Genomic DNA, 14042 nt, shown 5'->3' with positions numbered 1-14042 from the left:
TCTGCTTGTGTACTTTGTAAGTGTGTGTGTGTTTGTGTGTGTGTGTGTGTGTGTATCAGGTGTCCGTTTGAGCATCACTGGTACAGTGCGTCTCGCTGCTTGTTTGAAACGACTCTCTTGAACACAGTTTGTAATTGTACATCTGAATGTGTGTTTTTGTACGTCTGTGTCTTTGTGGATGAGTTTGAATCGGTGCCAGGATGCACAATGCCCCTCTGTACTGCCCACTCTCACTCTATCCAAATGCTCTCTCAGCTCCACCATGCTCCAATTCATGCTTTAGTGTGTGTGTGTGTGTGTGTGTGTGTGTGTGTGTGTGTGTAGTTTCTAATAGTTCCAGTGGTATTCAACTCATTTTAAGTCTTTATTGTAAGTTTATTTCTGAACTTTATTCAGGCATCTCATCTTATTATTATATGAGGAGACTTATTTTAGACAACAGTTATTACCATGAAAATATTATTTTGTTGCTGTTTGTCTATCTGATCACTTTCAGTCGCCTTGTATGTTGGGCTGGTTAAAAAAAACATGTACCAATTAAAGCTAACCAGTTAGCTGTTGAACATTTAGTAAACAGTATACTGTACAGCTGGATCCAGGAATATTTGTACACTGACACAGTTTTTCTAGTTTTGCTTCCATACATCATCATTGTGACTGCTGCAACAGTCAATCAAGATGTGACTGAAATGCAAACTCTTTAATTCAAGGGCGTTAACAAAAGTATTGCGTCTGTCTATATTTATATATAACATGTCCTAGTGTTTGTACACGCATACCGTGGACTGCAACGTCTGACCGTTAGACTTGGAGTTGATTAGTTGATTAGTTAGAGTAGGGGTGTCAAACATAAGGCCTGAGACCAGAATCAGCCCTGCTTCAGAAAATGTGAAGGAGGGCAAAAAATCTGGACTTTTATCTATATTTTCAGATGTTTTACAACTTTTCCTACCCATGCAAACCTCTCCCATGGCGCCACATACTACATCAGTGTAATTAAGTAATAGATAAACATTAAATGGCAGATGTTTTTTCAATATCTATCACAGAAATCTCTGTTTTGTAAAATGAGCCCAGAGTAAAAAACTTGACATCCCTGAGCTAGAGCAAAAACAATAAAGCCCCAAAGTTTCTCACTGTGTGCACAAACCCCACAAAGTTCTTTAGGTTTAAGCTGTTTTAGGATTCCTTTGAGACATGGCTGGAAAAAAAATGATTTCATGTAATCATGAAAGAGTTAATAGCAAAGGTGAAGTAAACTAAATAAACAGGAGTTAAATTAAACGGGATAATTAGCAAGAAGTCCCTCCCACAACGACTGAATGGCAGACGAGCTCTGAGACGTATGGTGCAATGAAAGCGTTTTGCTCTGAGGGGTAATACAAAGCAAGTGACATTTGGTTGCTCCGCCTCTTAGCCCCCCCAGGCAGAAAATTACATACTACAGGACAAAAGAGTTCTTAGCACGTGTTGAATGAATGTTCTCTATTTCATGGACTGAAAAATTGATTGATTACTACTTTGTGCTTAATTGCGATGAGTTCCTGTTACATGTGGAAAAGAAACCTCATCAATAAAAGATAACTTTTATTGACTCTCCCCCTATGCAGATTTATGGCGTATCCATCTCCTCCTTCCTTTGTTCCTCCTCCTCCTACCCTCACTTCTATATTGTCCCCTTCATTAACACTCCTTCGTCAGCCTTTTGACTCCCAGTAAATGCTGCACTGTTCTTCTATGTTAAAGGAAAACGTGAAGGAATTTAACGCCATTGAAGCTGTGGTTTTACCCAGCAACAGAGCCATAGGATGTAATTAGAATTCAGTCAGGGTGTCACCGAGCTGACTGAGAAGATGTGTGTCTGCGCATGTGTGTGTGTGTATATACATGTGTGCATGTGTTAGAGAATGAAGGAGCGAGCGTGTGACAGGGAGGTGTGGAAGAAAAGCATTAAACCTACAGAAAAGGGTGAAAATCAGGCCGCGGGGGGGAAACAGTCACATCATTCTACAAGTGGCAGTTAGTCACCCAATCACTTTTTTTTTCATGCACACTGTGCGGTTATTTGTGTTTGATTGCGCTTAACAACTGGAGTCTTGTTTCTCCACAAACACACACACAGCTGCTTTCTTTCCATAACGGACATCTCTCTTTAACGACGACTTTATCCCTGTAGATCTTATCAGAGGGGTTTTACGTGCAGCCGCTTGTGTGTGTTTACGTGGCCGTGTGTGTATTTGCATGCACTTGTTCTTATCCTTATGAGGTACAAAGCATACAAAAAAAAAATATTTGGCACTCACTTCTTGAAAGAGCGGTTTAAAAAAATTAGATCAGTCTACACAGGTTAACAATGGGTTTATGTTAAGGCAGAAGTTGAGCATACTGTACTTATCTGTGTTGGTTAAGGGTGAGAAAAGGCATTACGACAAATTACATGTCAGTTAATCATTTACAGAAATAGTGTAAAAATATGTTTACAGATAAAGAAAATATAATTTATGTCTTTACCTCAACTCATGAACAAACCCTTTTATTCAATGTGTTTCTTTTTTTAACTCATGCACTGCAGCCCAGAAGTGCTTGTGATAATGCAAATGCCCAGTGCAGATAACAAAATGATCTTTTACATGCCAGTTCAGTAATGTAAAGTCTGTGTGTTGTTTGTGGTTGCAGCACTTTTCACTCATCTGAGAATTGTGCAGGTTATGATAATCTGATGCATCACAGCCCATGCCTGTCCTGGGTCCTGCTTCCTGCTGTGCTCTTCCGCATATCTCTTATTGTGTGAGGTTTTCTTTTTTGTAACTTTGTCTCTGTACAACACCACTGCGTTTAAATCAAACAAACAAGATGTCACTGAAATGTAGTCTTTTAGCTTTAATTCAGGGACTTAGCAAAAGCATTGCATTAACTGTTTAGGAATTATAGCAATTCCTATGTCCTGTCCCCTGGTTTAGAGGTACAAAATTAACTAAGCACTTGCCCGGCAAGTGCTTTAATTTTTACCTGATCAATTAAACAACTAAAAGATCTGGAGTTGGTTTAAAGTGGTGCGCTTGCATTTGGTAGCTGTTAACCAGAACTGAAGTGAAAGAGGCAGTTATTGGCAATGACAATGAGAAATAACAGCTTAAGGAAAATGTCTTCACCCGTTTCTTCCACTAAAATCCTTAGTTTATGTGCTAGCAGGTTGGCATGCTATATTTGAATTGCTCAGCAGCTAAAAACAAACTTTTCCAACATTGCTACAAGCTATACATTTAGCCTATCACCAAACATTTTCTTGAAACCTACTCTGACTAAAATTCCAGAGCTTAACGGAAAAGGGTCCCTAGGCAAGCTCGTTCTTGATTTTATGCTAGCTAGTAAGAAATCACCTGAACTGAATGGATGATAATGTACTCTGCTATAGCGCACACGTAGCTCAGGAATTCTTTAAGAAATAGGATTTCCATGTGTTACACCACCCAATTTTCCAAGAAAAATGACTGAGTACTGACCTCTGATCTACAGCTGTTCTACCTCAAAGCATACAGAAATTAAAATTAGACTCGTGCTAATATCGTGGTTCAGTTAGCGACCGAGAGGTTCAGTCAGTCCTGATGGTCTTTGAAATCACTCACAGTTACTAAACCACTTTGAATTTGTCCATTGTTTTCCAGCATTGAAATTTTAAGTGCTGAACACGTGTGGGATCCACAGTTCCATTTCTGAATGCCACTTCACTCGCTTTGTCTGCCTCCACTGCAGCGTTATAGCCATTCTGTTGTCAAATCAAATAGGAACATAACCATTTCCGCTAATGTAAAAATATGACAGTAACAATTGTTCAGTCTGTAGTTTTATTTACATCAGCACTCTGCAGCAGTTCAGCCTTCCATTTACCAATTTAGAAATCGCTGCAGATTCGTGTCGGGGAGCGATGACTCTAGTGAAACTGTAAATCCTGTAACACTCACCCTTGGAGTTGAGCGCATTGTTTTTTTTAATGAGCTCTGAAATATGCTTACAAAGAGTGGCTCTCTGTAGAATTATTGACTGCCTACTGTTAAGCTGAACCCATCAGTTTATCTTGGAGGAGAGTAATGCTGAATAAGCTTGTAGCAGCACATATAAACAAGGAGTGTTTTTGAAAAGCTAAAACACCGCTGCTTGCTTGTAATTATATTTCAGGTAACCCGTTTCGAATGTTTGCATGCAGTAATTAAACAGTTGGATTTTTTATTTGACACATAATATGATACAATAAAAAGCCACGCAAATAACTGCAGTATAGTCAATGGAAATTTGCTTTTTTGACATAGCTGGATAAACATACATTTGATCCTGTGAGAACAGGAAACAGGGGCTATTAATAAATGTAAACATGATGGCATGCTGTCTAGGGAATGACCAGTCTTCAGTCAGTCCCAGTGTTTAAAGATCATATGAGGTCATTACTTTGAAAGTTGAATATAGACCAGAAATGAGCGTTACAGCAGGATAATGATCCTCAGCGATCTAGCAAATCTACCATGGAGAAGCACAAAATGAAGAATTGGGGGTTATGGAATCCTAGTCAGAAGCCGGCTGTGAATGTTGAACTAAAATGTTGAAAAGGTGAACTGAAATGGTCAGCACGTCTAAGACAAGGAAGGACTTTTTTCAGCAAGCTGATGTAAGGAGAAAAAATCTGCCTAAGAGGGAAATAAAGAGGGAGGGATGTTATCTTCTGATAGCAAAGATATATATATATGTGTGTGTATTAATGTAGGATCTTATCTTATGATATAAAGAGCTTTGAGATGACTGTTATTGTGATTTGGTGCTATATAAATAAATTAGAACTGAAATTTGAAATCTGAATATGAGTTTGAATTGAATTACAGAGTGGAAGACAAAAACTATTTCAGTTCTCCGACAATCTAAAAGGACAAAGTTATTTATATTTCTAGGCCTTCTGTGTTCCAAAGTGGATATCTTCACTATTGCTTCCAAAAGCCTAATGTTGCATCATTTCGCATGAGTCCTGTTATCATTTACAGCCTTCAAAACACAACCATGATAATGATAACTTATCACAGTATGGAGGAAAGAAAAAATCCCATATGACTCTATCATTTGTTTTTATTCGACGTCAAATATAATTCAAGGTAAAGGTGAGGGGAACACATTTTATTTAAGTCTGCTCAAGTGAACTGCCTGATTTTGATGGAGACGGTGGGTGACACAGAGGTAAGCCCTGGTCTTGATGTTTACTGTTAACGATGCTGACCTTTTCCACAGTCGTCCAACATTCTGGCCCTTCAGTACCCACTTAGAGGGCGTTACGTCACAAGTAGTCTGCTTCGTGTCTATATATAAACCATTATGTGTGAAAGAAGAAGAGAAACAGACAGTGTTGTGACAGCTGTGCAGGCTGTGATCCATCTATCTTAGAAAGGAGGGTGAGAGAGAGAGACACAAGGAGGGAGAGAGGTGGTGAAATGTGATGAATTCTCACAGTCGCTGGCATGCTGGGAATGTGTGATCTCGCCTCCAGTATCACCAGCAATCATTTTTAACCATGTTTTCATTAATGCAAGCATACAAACAGGTATCTGCTCAGCAGGGGTAGGACTGAAGCTGCTGTAGTTCTTCACAGGGCACGGCCTGTTGCTATAAGCACTTCTGCTGGACTCTGTAACATCCAGAAATAATTCTACATAAGCATATTACTGTTCACTTCCTGAAATGTAAAGCGTGACACACGCATGGAAACAGCAACTTCCTACAGTATGTGTGTGTTTGTGTGTGTGTGTATGTGAGAGAGAGCAACACAAGAGGAACATTCTTACTGGAACTCATGCAGTATTATGAGCACAATAAAAAAAGTTTAAAAAAAAACCAGATCCCACTTTAGAAGTTTTTATCGCAAGCGTACACACACACACACAAACACACACACAATGCACATAAGATATAAGATAAATGTACGCTGCTGCTTTTGATGATAGTGCGCATGTGTGTTTGGATGGCTGTCTTTTTGTGAGAACTAGTGTAAGGCTTTCAGAGTGACGACATCTTGTCTAGTCCTTAACTGTTCAAGATGCATTGAGGTTATAGCTTGTGGTTAGTTGAGTATATTTTAAAAAAAATATGGTTCCTCTCAGCTGGAAGTCTGTATGATGTTCATGCGTGAATGAGTGAGAGGCAGGATGACTCTTGACCAAGTGACAATGCATTTATAAGAACATCTACAGGAAGCACCCTAACACGCACGCACACACACATCTACTGTGTAGTACAGAGAGGGTTAAAAGGAAGTATATAATGGAAAAAATGAACTGAACTAAATGACAAAACAGAGAAAAAAGAGAAAAAGAATTCATAAATATTTGTCAAGTTATTATGGTCTACTTTATATATCGTGTTGACATTACCAGGAGCTCAGACTGCACACAAGTACCATATGTAGCATAAATATTGTACAAAGCACCGTAAAGCTGTCCTGATTTACACTCACTGCTGCAGAGGGCAGGGGTGTCTCCTTATTTGGGCAACTTAAATGAAGCGTTCAAGGCCCAGGCCCAATGCTAAGCTATGCTAAACACCTTGTAAATCTCTCTCACAAAGGGAATCCACTCATCTTCTGAAAAAGGTAAGTTCACCTTAAAAGTTTTACCTTTTAAAACTATATCCTTTTAAAATATTACTTGTTTTCAGGTGAAAATCATCTTAAAAAGATTTACTTGAGATACAGTCAGATACATTCACACCCTTAAGACAAGTGAATAACTGACTTTTTTTCTGGAAATGTGAAGTACCAATGAGCTAACATCATGAGAATCCTAACAACTATTTCCTCTGTGTGTGTCCAGATGTCTGTTGCCTGTGGGAATGAGAGTAGTGTGTGAGTAGGACAGGAAATGATGTCAGGAACTCTTCTACAGAGTCTGATGGCTGTAGACCCACTGAACCCTTACAAACACACATATAAACACAGGCAGTCACATGCAAGCAGACACCCGCAAGATTTCTAAATGGGCACAAATAAGAGCACATGATGTACATAAGGACATGTTTGTGTCAGAAAGTATTCACATGACAAACACATTAGCGTGAAGACACACTCTTTCTAGTTCACCATTTCTTTCACTTGTCATTCTGTCTTTTTTCCATCTGACTTTCAGCCCACGTGCTCTCCCTAAAGGACAACTAAAGGCCTTGAGAATAGACTGAAAGAGGCAGAGTAAGGAAAGGCAGAGAGGAGGGATCCAAATGTGTGACCAAAATTGTTGGAGTACTTTTGCTGATTTGTTTCCACTTGCATGCGAGTGAGTCATTGAATCTAATGCATCAACAGTAGTTAAGCCAATTACTTTTGCAAAGCAGCTCAGGGCAGAGCTGCTCGGCAAATCAAGGTCAAGTTGGACCCTGAAGTGCCAAAACACTGGGGCGCGTCGACCACAAGAACCATAGCTCAACAAAGTGTTTTATACAATAGGTTTGCACATTTCTCCGGAACAAGAAGAAGAAGATGCCCTGAGATTTTCACTCATGTTTACTCTTGTTTAAGATAATCAGTATGACTGTCATGCATGATAGCTGTTTGGCATTGCACCAAGCATTTGTGAGGGCTACTGTAAATGCAAAGAACATGTATTTTTAACCCACTGTCAAAACGAAACATACATATAAGGAGTGAAAACCAAAGTGGACCTTTTTTCTTCTATTATTTGATTTTAGTTGAGTAATTTAAAAGGTGGATCGGTGAATGTTTAATAGTTATTTTATGACCGTCTTGCAAAGCCTCAGGGACTTACCACCCTCTACTTGGATCAGTAGTTGATCCGATGGAGCAACAGCCACTCAATCTAAACTGATAGCTTTATGTTACATTGCACTATGAAAGGGGCAGTATAGAGCTACTACTTAATGCACTTCTGTGTACAAATGAAAACACTGGGCTTTTTTTGAGTCTGGCCTTCTGGACTTCATGCCTATTAAGGGATAAGAACACTGACGCCAGCAGACCACTGCTACACTGGTAGACTTTGTGTAAAAATTTATGATGCATCCCCTTATGATGAACCATTGTAAGGGCACTAAAAAAGATTTCATTTTAAAAAAGGAAACTATCCAAGTAATTTTATGCCAGTAAATTATAGATTTTTAAACAGAGTAAATGGTCAAATTCAGTGTGGTTAAAAAATATGGGAAAAAATCCTTAAAAAATGAATACAGAAAACTGCTTCATTTTAAAACGGTACATTGCGCCGTACTTTTACTTTTACTGTGGGGATGAACTGGGGGATGATTTGTACATCTTACTGCTTAATTAACTGTGCATTCATTTTTGAGACAACATTCCACTCAAACTTATGAACATTTTCCTATTAAAAAAATGTCCTTTGATTATTTTCACACATCTGATGTCATAACTTTAGGGTTAATAAAATGTGCACAAAAATGCAACAGTGCTAATATTTAGTTGTACAACAAATGGAACATTACAGACAGTTGGATGATTTTGGTTTCTATGACTTAGTTAATGGCAAAGTTGGAGAGTCTCCAAACAATTTCGCTTGTTTTTATAATGAAACTTTTATGTTCTGTGTCAGAAATTCAGAGCTTTTAAATCTGCAACACTGAAAACCTTTAAACAACGTCAATTTTTTTTTGACTCCTATTAAAGCAAAGTGAAGATTAAAGTTTTCCAGTACAGCTGAATCACAGTGGAGTCATAGGGGTAGGTAGAGTGTATGTTTTTAAAATACGAATAATGAAGCTACCAGAATAAACAGAGGAGTGGCTGATACACACTAGAGAAAGAGAAGCTTAGCAAGGGCTTAATGCATGCAAACACACACACACACACACACGAACACACATGCAGAACAGTATGTTGTAACTTGACCTGGCATCTGAGTCTCTGGCCCTGTCGGCAACAAGGCACAATCAGCCATGTGTTGTGAGGGAGAGACACAGAGAGGGCAGACTTGTCTCCCAGCAGTGTGATTTTTTTCAGCTTTCTGTGTTAACGATACCCTTTGCTGATGCAATCAACAGATGCAGATTTAGCTCATTTTTTCCCTCAAGCTTTAGTCTTTCCATGCATCATCCCTGCCATCACTCCCCTCTCATTTTCTAAACATGACAACTCGCCACTAAATTCAAACAGGGACTCCCTTCTGCCTTTGAGTTGTTTTCTCATTGGCCAATTTGAATTTTCAAACATTGACCAACCACCCCCTTCCCTTTTAGTCACAGGATGTACACTCATCCCTCCCTCTTTCCGTCCTCACTTCCCTCCTTCCTTCCAAAACAACCAGATGGTGAGACAGCAGCTAAGAGACAGACAGCAGCAGCGGGCGGGAAGCCCTTCGAGAGTGATTCCACGGTCTCACTCTCTTGCACGCTCCCTCTCTCTTAGAGGATAAAAAGCCCTCATTGTGTCGTCCTTCACGTGGAAAATGTTGGAGGAATGCTATAAATTTCACACAGAGTAACGGTAGTCCAGGGTCAGTGTGACAAAACACACAAGCGAAGGCTTTGCCCTAAACTCACTGTGTTCCTGTACAGCTCCTGCAAGGCCCTACCAAAACAGATTGTGCACATAGACACATTTATTTTGTCTAAAATGTATCAATTTTATCATTGGTGGGGGTTTCCTGACTGATCAAATTAATTGCCTGTATAAGTGGGTTATTACAAATAGTCCTTTAATAGGAAAAGGAAGGAAATTCTTCAAAAACAAAAGCTCGACCTCGATGTAGTTTTGTGACTTTCAGAGTGTGACAAAAACTAGGTCAAAGGAACCTCCATATACAGACACATCATCAGAAAGCATTACTGTATCCAAACATATCTTCTCTTATGTCACAAAAATAGTGATTGAAGACCGTTGCATAGCAAAAATTATGCACCCGTGTGCAGTGAACTTATAATCAGTTGCTTTGAAGATGAGAACCAAGTCTATGGCAAATCGCAGCAAGCTGGATTCTCCAAGATTGATTGAAAGTGATTGCCCAGAGGTCGCGCGTGTAATGCCTGAACCTCTGTATATTTTACTTCATGAGATCAAAGATGGTAGAAGAAGTTTAATTAACTCGTTGGCTAATTAAACCTGACAGCTGGGTTTTTATTATTGAGTACCTCAGAGTAGAGGCTGGGATTAAAGACAAGACAGCTAACGATGTTCCACTTGACTCTATTTTGAGACCAACTTCATTTGAGTCCGCACATCTTTTAATCTCCAGCTCAGAACACTTACTTTTACATCTTGCTCCAGTGTTCGTATCAGTTCTCCATCCACTTGTCCTGTTTGGGCCACGCGGATAGAGCGTCGTTCTGCCTTCCTCAGCCGGTACTGCAGGATGCGGCAGGTCTTGTTTGCCTGAGGAACAGAGGCAATGTCAGCAGATCATGTTATGCATCAGCTGTCTAATCCATATCTAGCACTTTGCTTCACTGCACTGTTCCTTGCAACAGTCATGTGCATGTAGAAGAAATGCAGAAAACATAAAACGGCAGGAAAGGGCATTTGTTGCATTTATTTTTGGAGCCCAAATTTGCTTTTCAGATGTAAAATAAGTGGAATTCTTTCTTCACAAGGTCATTTTTGCAAGATCTGCGATAAGTCAGGCTCATTAAACCAGTCTGTCTTTGTAACCACATACCTGCTCCAGCTGTTGCCGCAGTTCCTGCAACTGGTAAACGTCTTCCTCCATGTACATGTCCCTCATCTCCAGCATCTCAGATCTCAATTCCTCCATCTCATCCTTGGGACATTGAAAAGGAGAGAGTATATAAGTGCGCCTGTTATTTTTACACATGGCTAAGTACTCCTCCAATGTCAACCTGTGGAGAAGGTGTAAAGACTTCAGACTGATCATCAGGCTCTAAGTGGCTGTAAAGAGCCGACAGCATTATATGCACACACAGGGTTTTTGTCATAAATGCAAGGCAATCATCACTGTCATCAGAAAATCACTCCATTAAACTTTCCAAGATTGTAATGTAGTCCATCAATCACCTCTTGCCGCCATGTCTGACTACATCTTCTTCTTTATCACCCTCATAATTGCATAACAATCAGTGTCCTCTTAAAATGAGCTGCTGTGTAATATTTTCTTACATCAGATAAGAGGGGCCATGCAAAATAGAGAACTGCATGTTAAGGACCGAGTAACATAATATGACTGTACTCTTCTTTTTAGCCTCACCCAGAAGGTAGTGCTAAGGAGGCCAAAGGTCAGGGTATAGCTATTAGCACACCTTGGAGCAAACTCCAGGATGTGGCATCTTTGCATTGAGAAAATTCAACATCTAAGCAGAGCATTTGAATAGTGTGGGACTGCGCTAAAATACAACTCACAAATACTACAGACCAGTATAAATGTTTCATTTAAACCAGTGTTTTTATCTACCCCCGTTTTAGACACATGCAAATGAATTATTCATTTCAGCCTGACAGCATGGATTGCATCACACTTGTGAATCATATTTAAGGTGCAGCTCTGTCTGTGTTTCCAATGAAATCAAGTATCACACCCCATAAAAAAAAGAAAAGTCTAGGTCACTCTGTTTTATGGCAAAGCACGACGATGTGCTTACAGAACTGTTAAATGAACGTGTGCTGGCAAAAATCCCTGCCTGTAAGTATGAACGTGTTTGTGTGGGTGATGTGTTAGCATAATGAGCAAAATGAGTATGAGCAGCTGTAGTAATAGTAGTGCTGTCATGACTTACTACAGTAGAGAATGTGGGTCAGCTTCTGCAGAGCTCCAAGTGCAGCAACAACAAGCTGTGCGGGTGTGTGTGCATGTGTATTTTTGTGTGTCTGTATGTTTACTATGTGCACAACATGAAAAGCAAGACGAACAGTGAGCAGTGTGTGCCTGCGTCTCCACTGCGTACACACTAAACTGTACAAGTATGAATCATAACCATGTGAGCAGGTAAAGTAAAATGGATGGATTTAGTAATGTTTCTGTGAGTGGCACACCGCTGGCCACTGCTACACATCTGTGATAGAGAACAGAGAGAACGAGAGAAATGGAATGAAGTAAAAAGAAAGGAGGATCTGGGAGTAAGGATGAGAAAGAATCAAAGGGAAAGAGCAGACACAAGACCAAAACCCAAATTCTGAAACTGAGAGGAAAAGGAATGAAAGGACAGCAAAGCAATAAAAGGGAATGTAAACGGGAAACGGGAAAAGAAAAATCAGATAGGGAAAAAAAACAGAGCGTGAAAACTATCTAGATGGAGAGGGAGATAAAACATGACAGCAGAGAGTGAGGAAGTGAGGACACGAAACCAGGGAATCATAAGTTAATGTGGTGAGAGACTGAGACTGAGGGAGAGAGATGGTCCACTGACCTGCTTTTCACAGCCAACTAAAGAAGAACGGGGAAGAAGGTCTCTGTCATGTGAGCGAGTCAGGAGAAGAAATCAGCCAATCAGCTGTCATGTTAGTGAGCCAGAGTGGTTAATGTCAGAAATGAGAGTGTACACACATCCATACCTGGCTCTGCAAATCTGAAACCCACCATATTTCGTTGTTATCTGTGACTGAACGAGGTGATTTAGCTAGTTGGTTTCAGTATTTTGTCCCAGCTTTACTTGTACATGAGAGTGGCATTGTCAGGTTTTCATCTGACTCTCATACTCTTACAATCACATGTGTATTCTATTCTATGAAAAAGCCTACAATTATACAGAGAAAACCCAAACAATCAAACAACCTCTTATAAGAAAGCACTTGGCAACAGTGGGGAGGAAAAACTCCCTTCTAACAGGAAGAAACCTCCCAGAACTAGGATCAGGGAGGGGCGGCCATCTGCCACATACAGCTGGGGGTAAGAGGGCGAAGACAGGATAAAAGAAACATGGCGGAAGAGAGCCAGAGATAAATGATAACTAAGGATTAAATGTGGAGCGGTGTAAAAACACAGAGTGAGTGAAAAGAAAAAAAGAGGAGTGAAGATGAAACACTTGGTTAATAACGGGAAGTCCCCAGCAGCCTAGGACAAGTGCAGCCTTAAAAAGGGAGGATTCAGGGTCACCTGATAAAGCCCAAACTATAAGCTTTATCAAAAAGGGAAGTTTTGAGATTAACCTTCAAAGTAGAAACAGTATCTGTCTCCTGAATCCAAACTGGAAGCTGGTTTCACAGAAGAGGGGCCTGAAAACTGAAGGCTCTGCCTCCCATTCTACTTTTAAATCCCAGAGGAACCAGTCTCAGAGCAAAGTGTTCTTTTGGGGTGATACGATGGGCCTGATTATACAATACCTTGTGTCTGAGGAGTTAAACATAAATTAAATATAAACACAAAACATAAACATAGTGGATGTGTATGGTTTTTATGTTCATTAAGGCAATTAGGTAGCAGAACAAGAAGCATACAAGCTGCTATTTTGTGCATTTCTATCACATTTGCTATATTTACATAGATCCTGTATGTTTATTGTTATTATTATTTTCAGATTAAGCCTTCAGCATCATAACAAATGATTAAATGACTCATTGAAGGCACCATTGCATTTATCACCACTATGTTTTCAACTATTTAACTCTACCACCAAAGTCGTCTTTTACAATTTAAATTACTCCTAATCGTTAAGTGAAAACAGCCATCTGCACAAGCTGCACAGATGCTCATCTGTTTGCTTAAATTGCAGTCACAGGACGGACATTCCTAAAAATTAAATCCAGAAAATCTCGTCTTTCTTTGTGAAACCGTGTCAGGTTAGGCGTAACATGAAGAGCAGCACGGCCCTACTCCTGGTTTATTGTGTCGAAATACAGCATGTGGACTTGAATGATGCGTAAGTTCCCCTCTTGACAAGGCATGTGGTGACTAAACTGCGTTCAACAATTTGTCAAACTGTTTGTCAGCATGGCACCTACAACCTGGCGGTGTATGTTCATGGTGTAGGAAAGCAGGAATGTAAGTACAGGCGTCAGTAATGCTGCGTGCGCGGTACGTGAAACATCTAATCGGATATTCTTTTGTAGCTTCAACAGAAACACAAACAGTAAGGTATAAAGTCACCACTAATGAGATTCAAACAGC

The 14042-nt window shown here is 39.9% G+C and overlaps 1 protein-coding gene across 2 annotated transcripts in view; it reads right to left on the bottom strand.

Moving 5' to 3' along the window:
• The window catches only part of mtcl2 (microtubule crosslinking factor 2), an 86972-nt gene that overhangs the window by 69937 nt on the left and 2993 nt on the right, over positions 1–14042 (bottom strand). For both annotated transcript variants that reach the window (XM_013277643.3, XM_013277644.3), the window contains exons 2-3: positions 10644–10745; positions 10238–10360 (exon numbers count right to left, since the gene is read on the bottom strand). In XM_013277643.3, coding sequence (XP_013133097.2) covers positions 10238–10360; positions 10644–10745 — 225 coding nt within the window. The remainder of the gene's footprint in view (positions 1–10237; positions 10361–10643; positions 10746–14042) is intronic.

This window comes from Oreochromis niloticus, linkage group LG20, assembly GCF_001858045.2.
Source record: "Oreochromis niloticus isolate F11D_XX linkage group LG20, O_niloticus_UMD_NMBU, whole genome shotgun sequence".
Classification (NCBI taxonomy): Eukaryota; Metazoa; Chordata; class Actinopteri; order Cichliformes; family Cichlidae; genus Oreochromis; species Oreochromis niloticus.
This window is presented reverse-complemented; position numbering and strand designations above follow the sequence as displayed.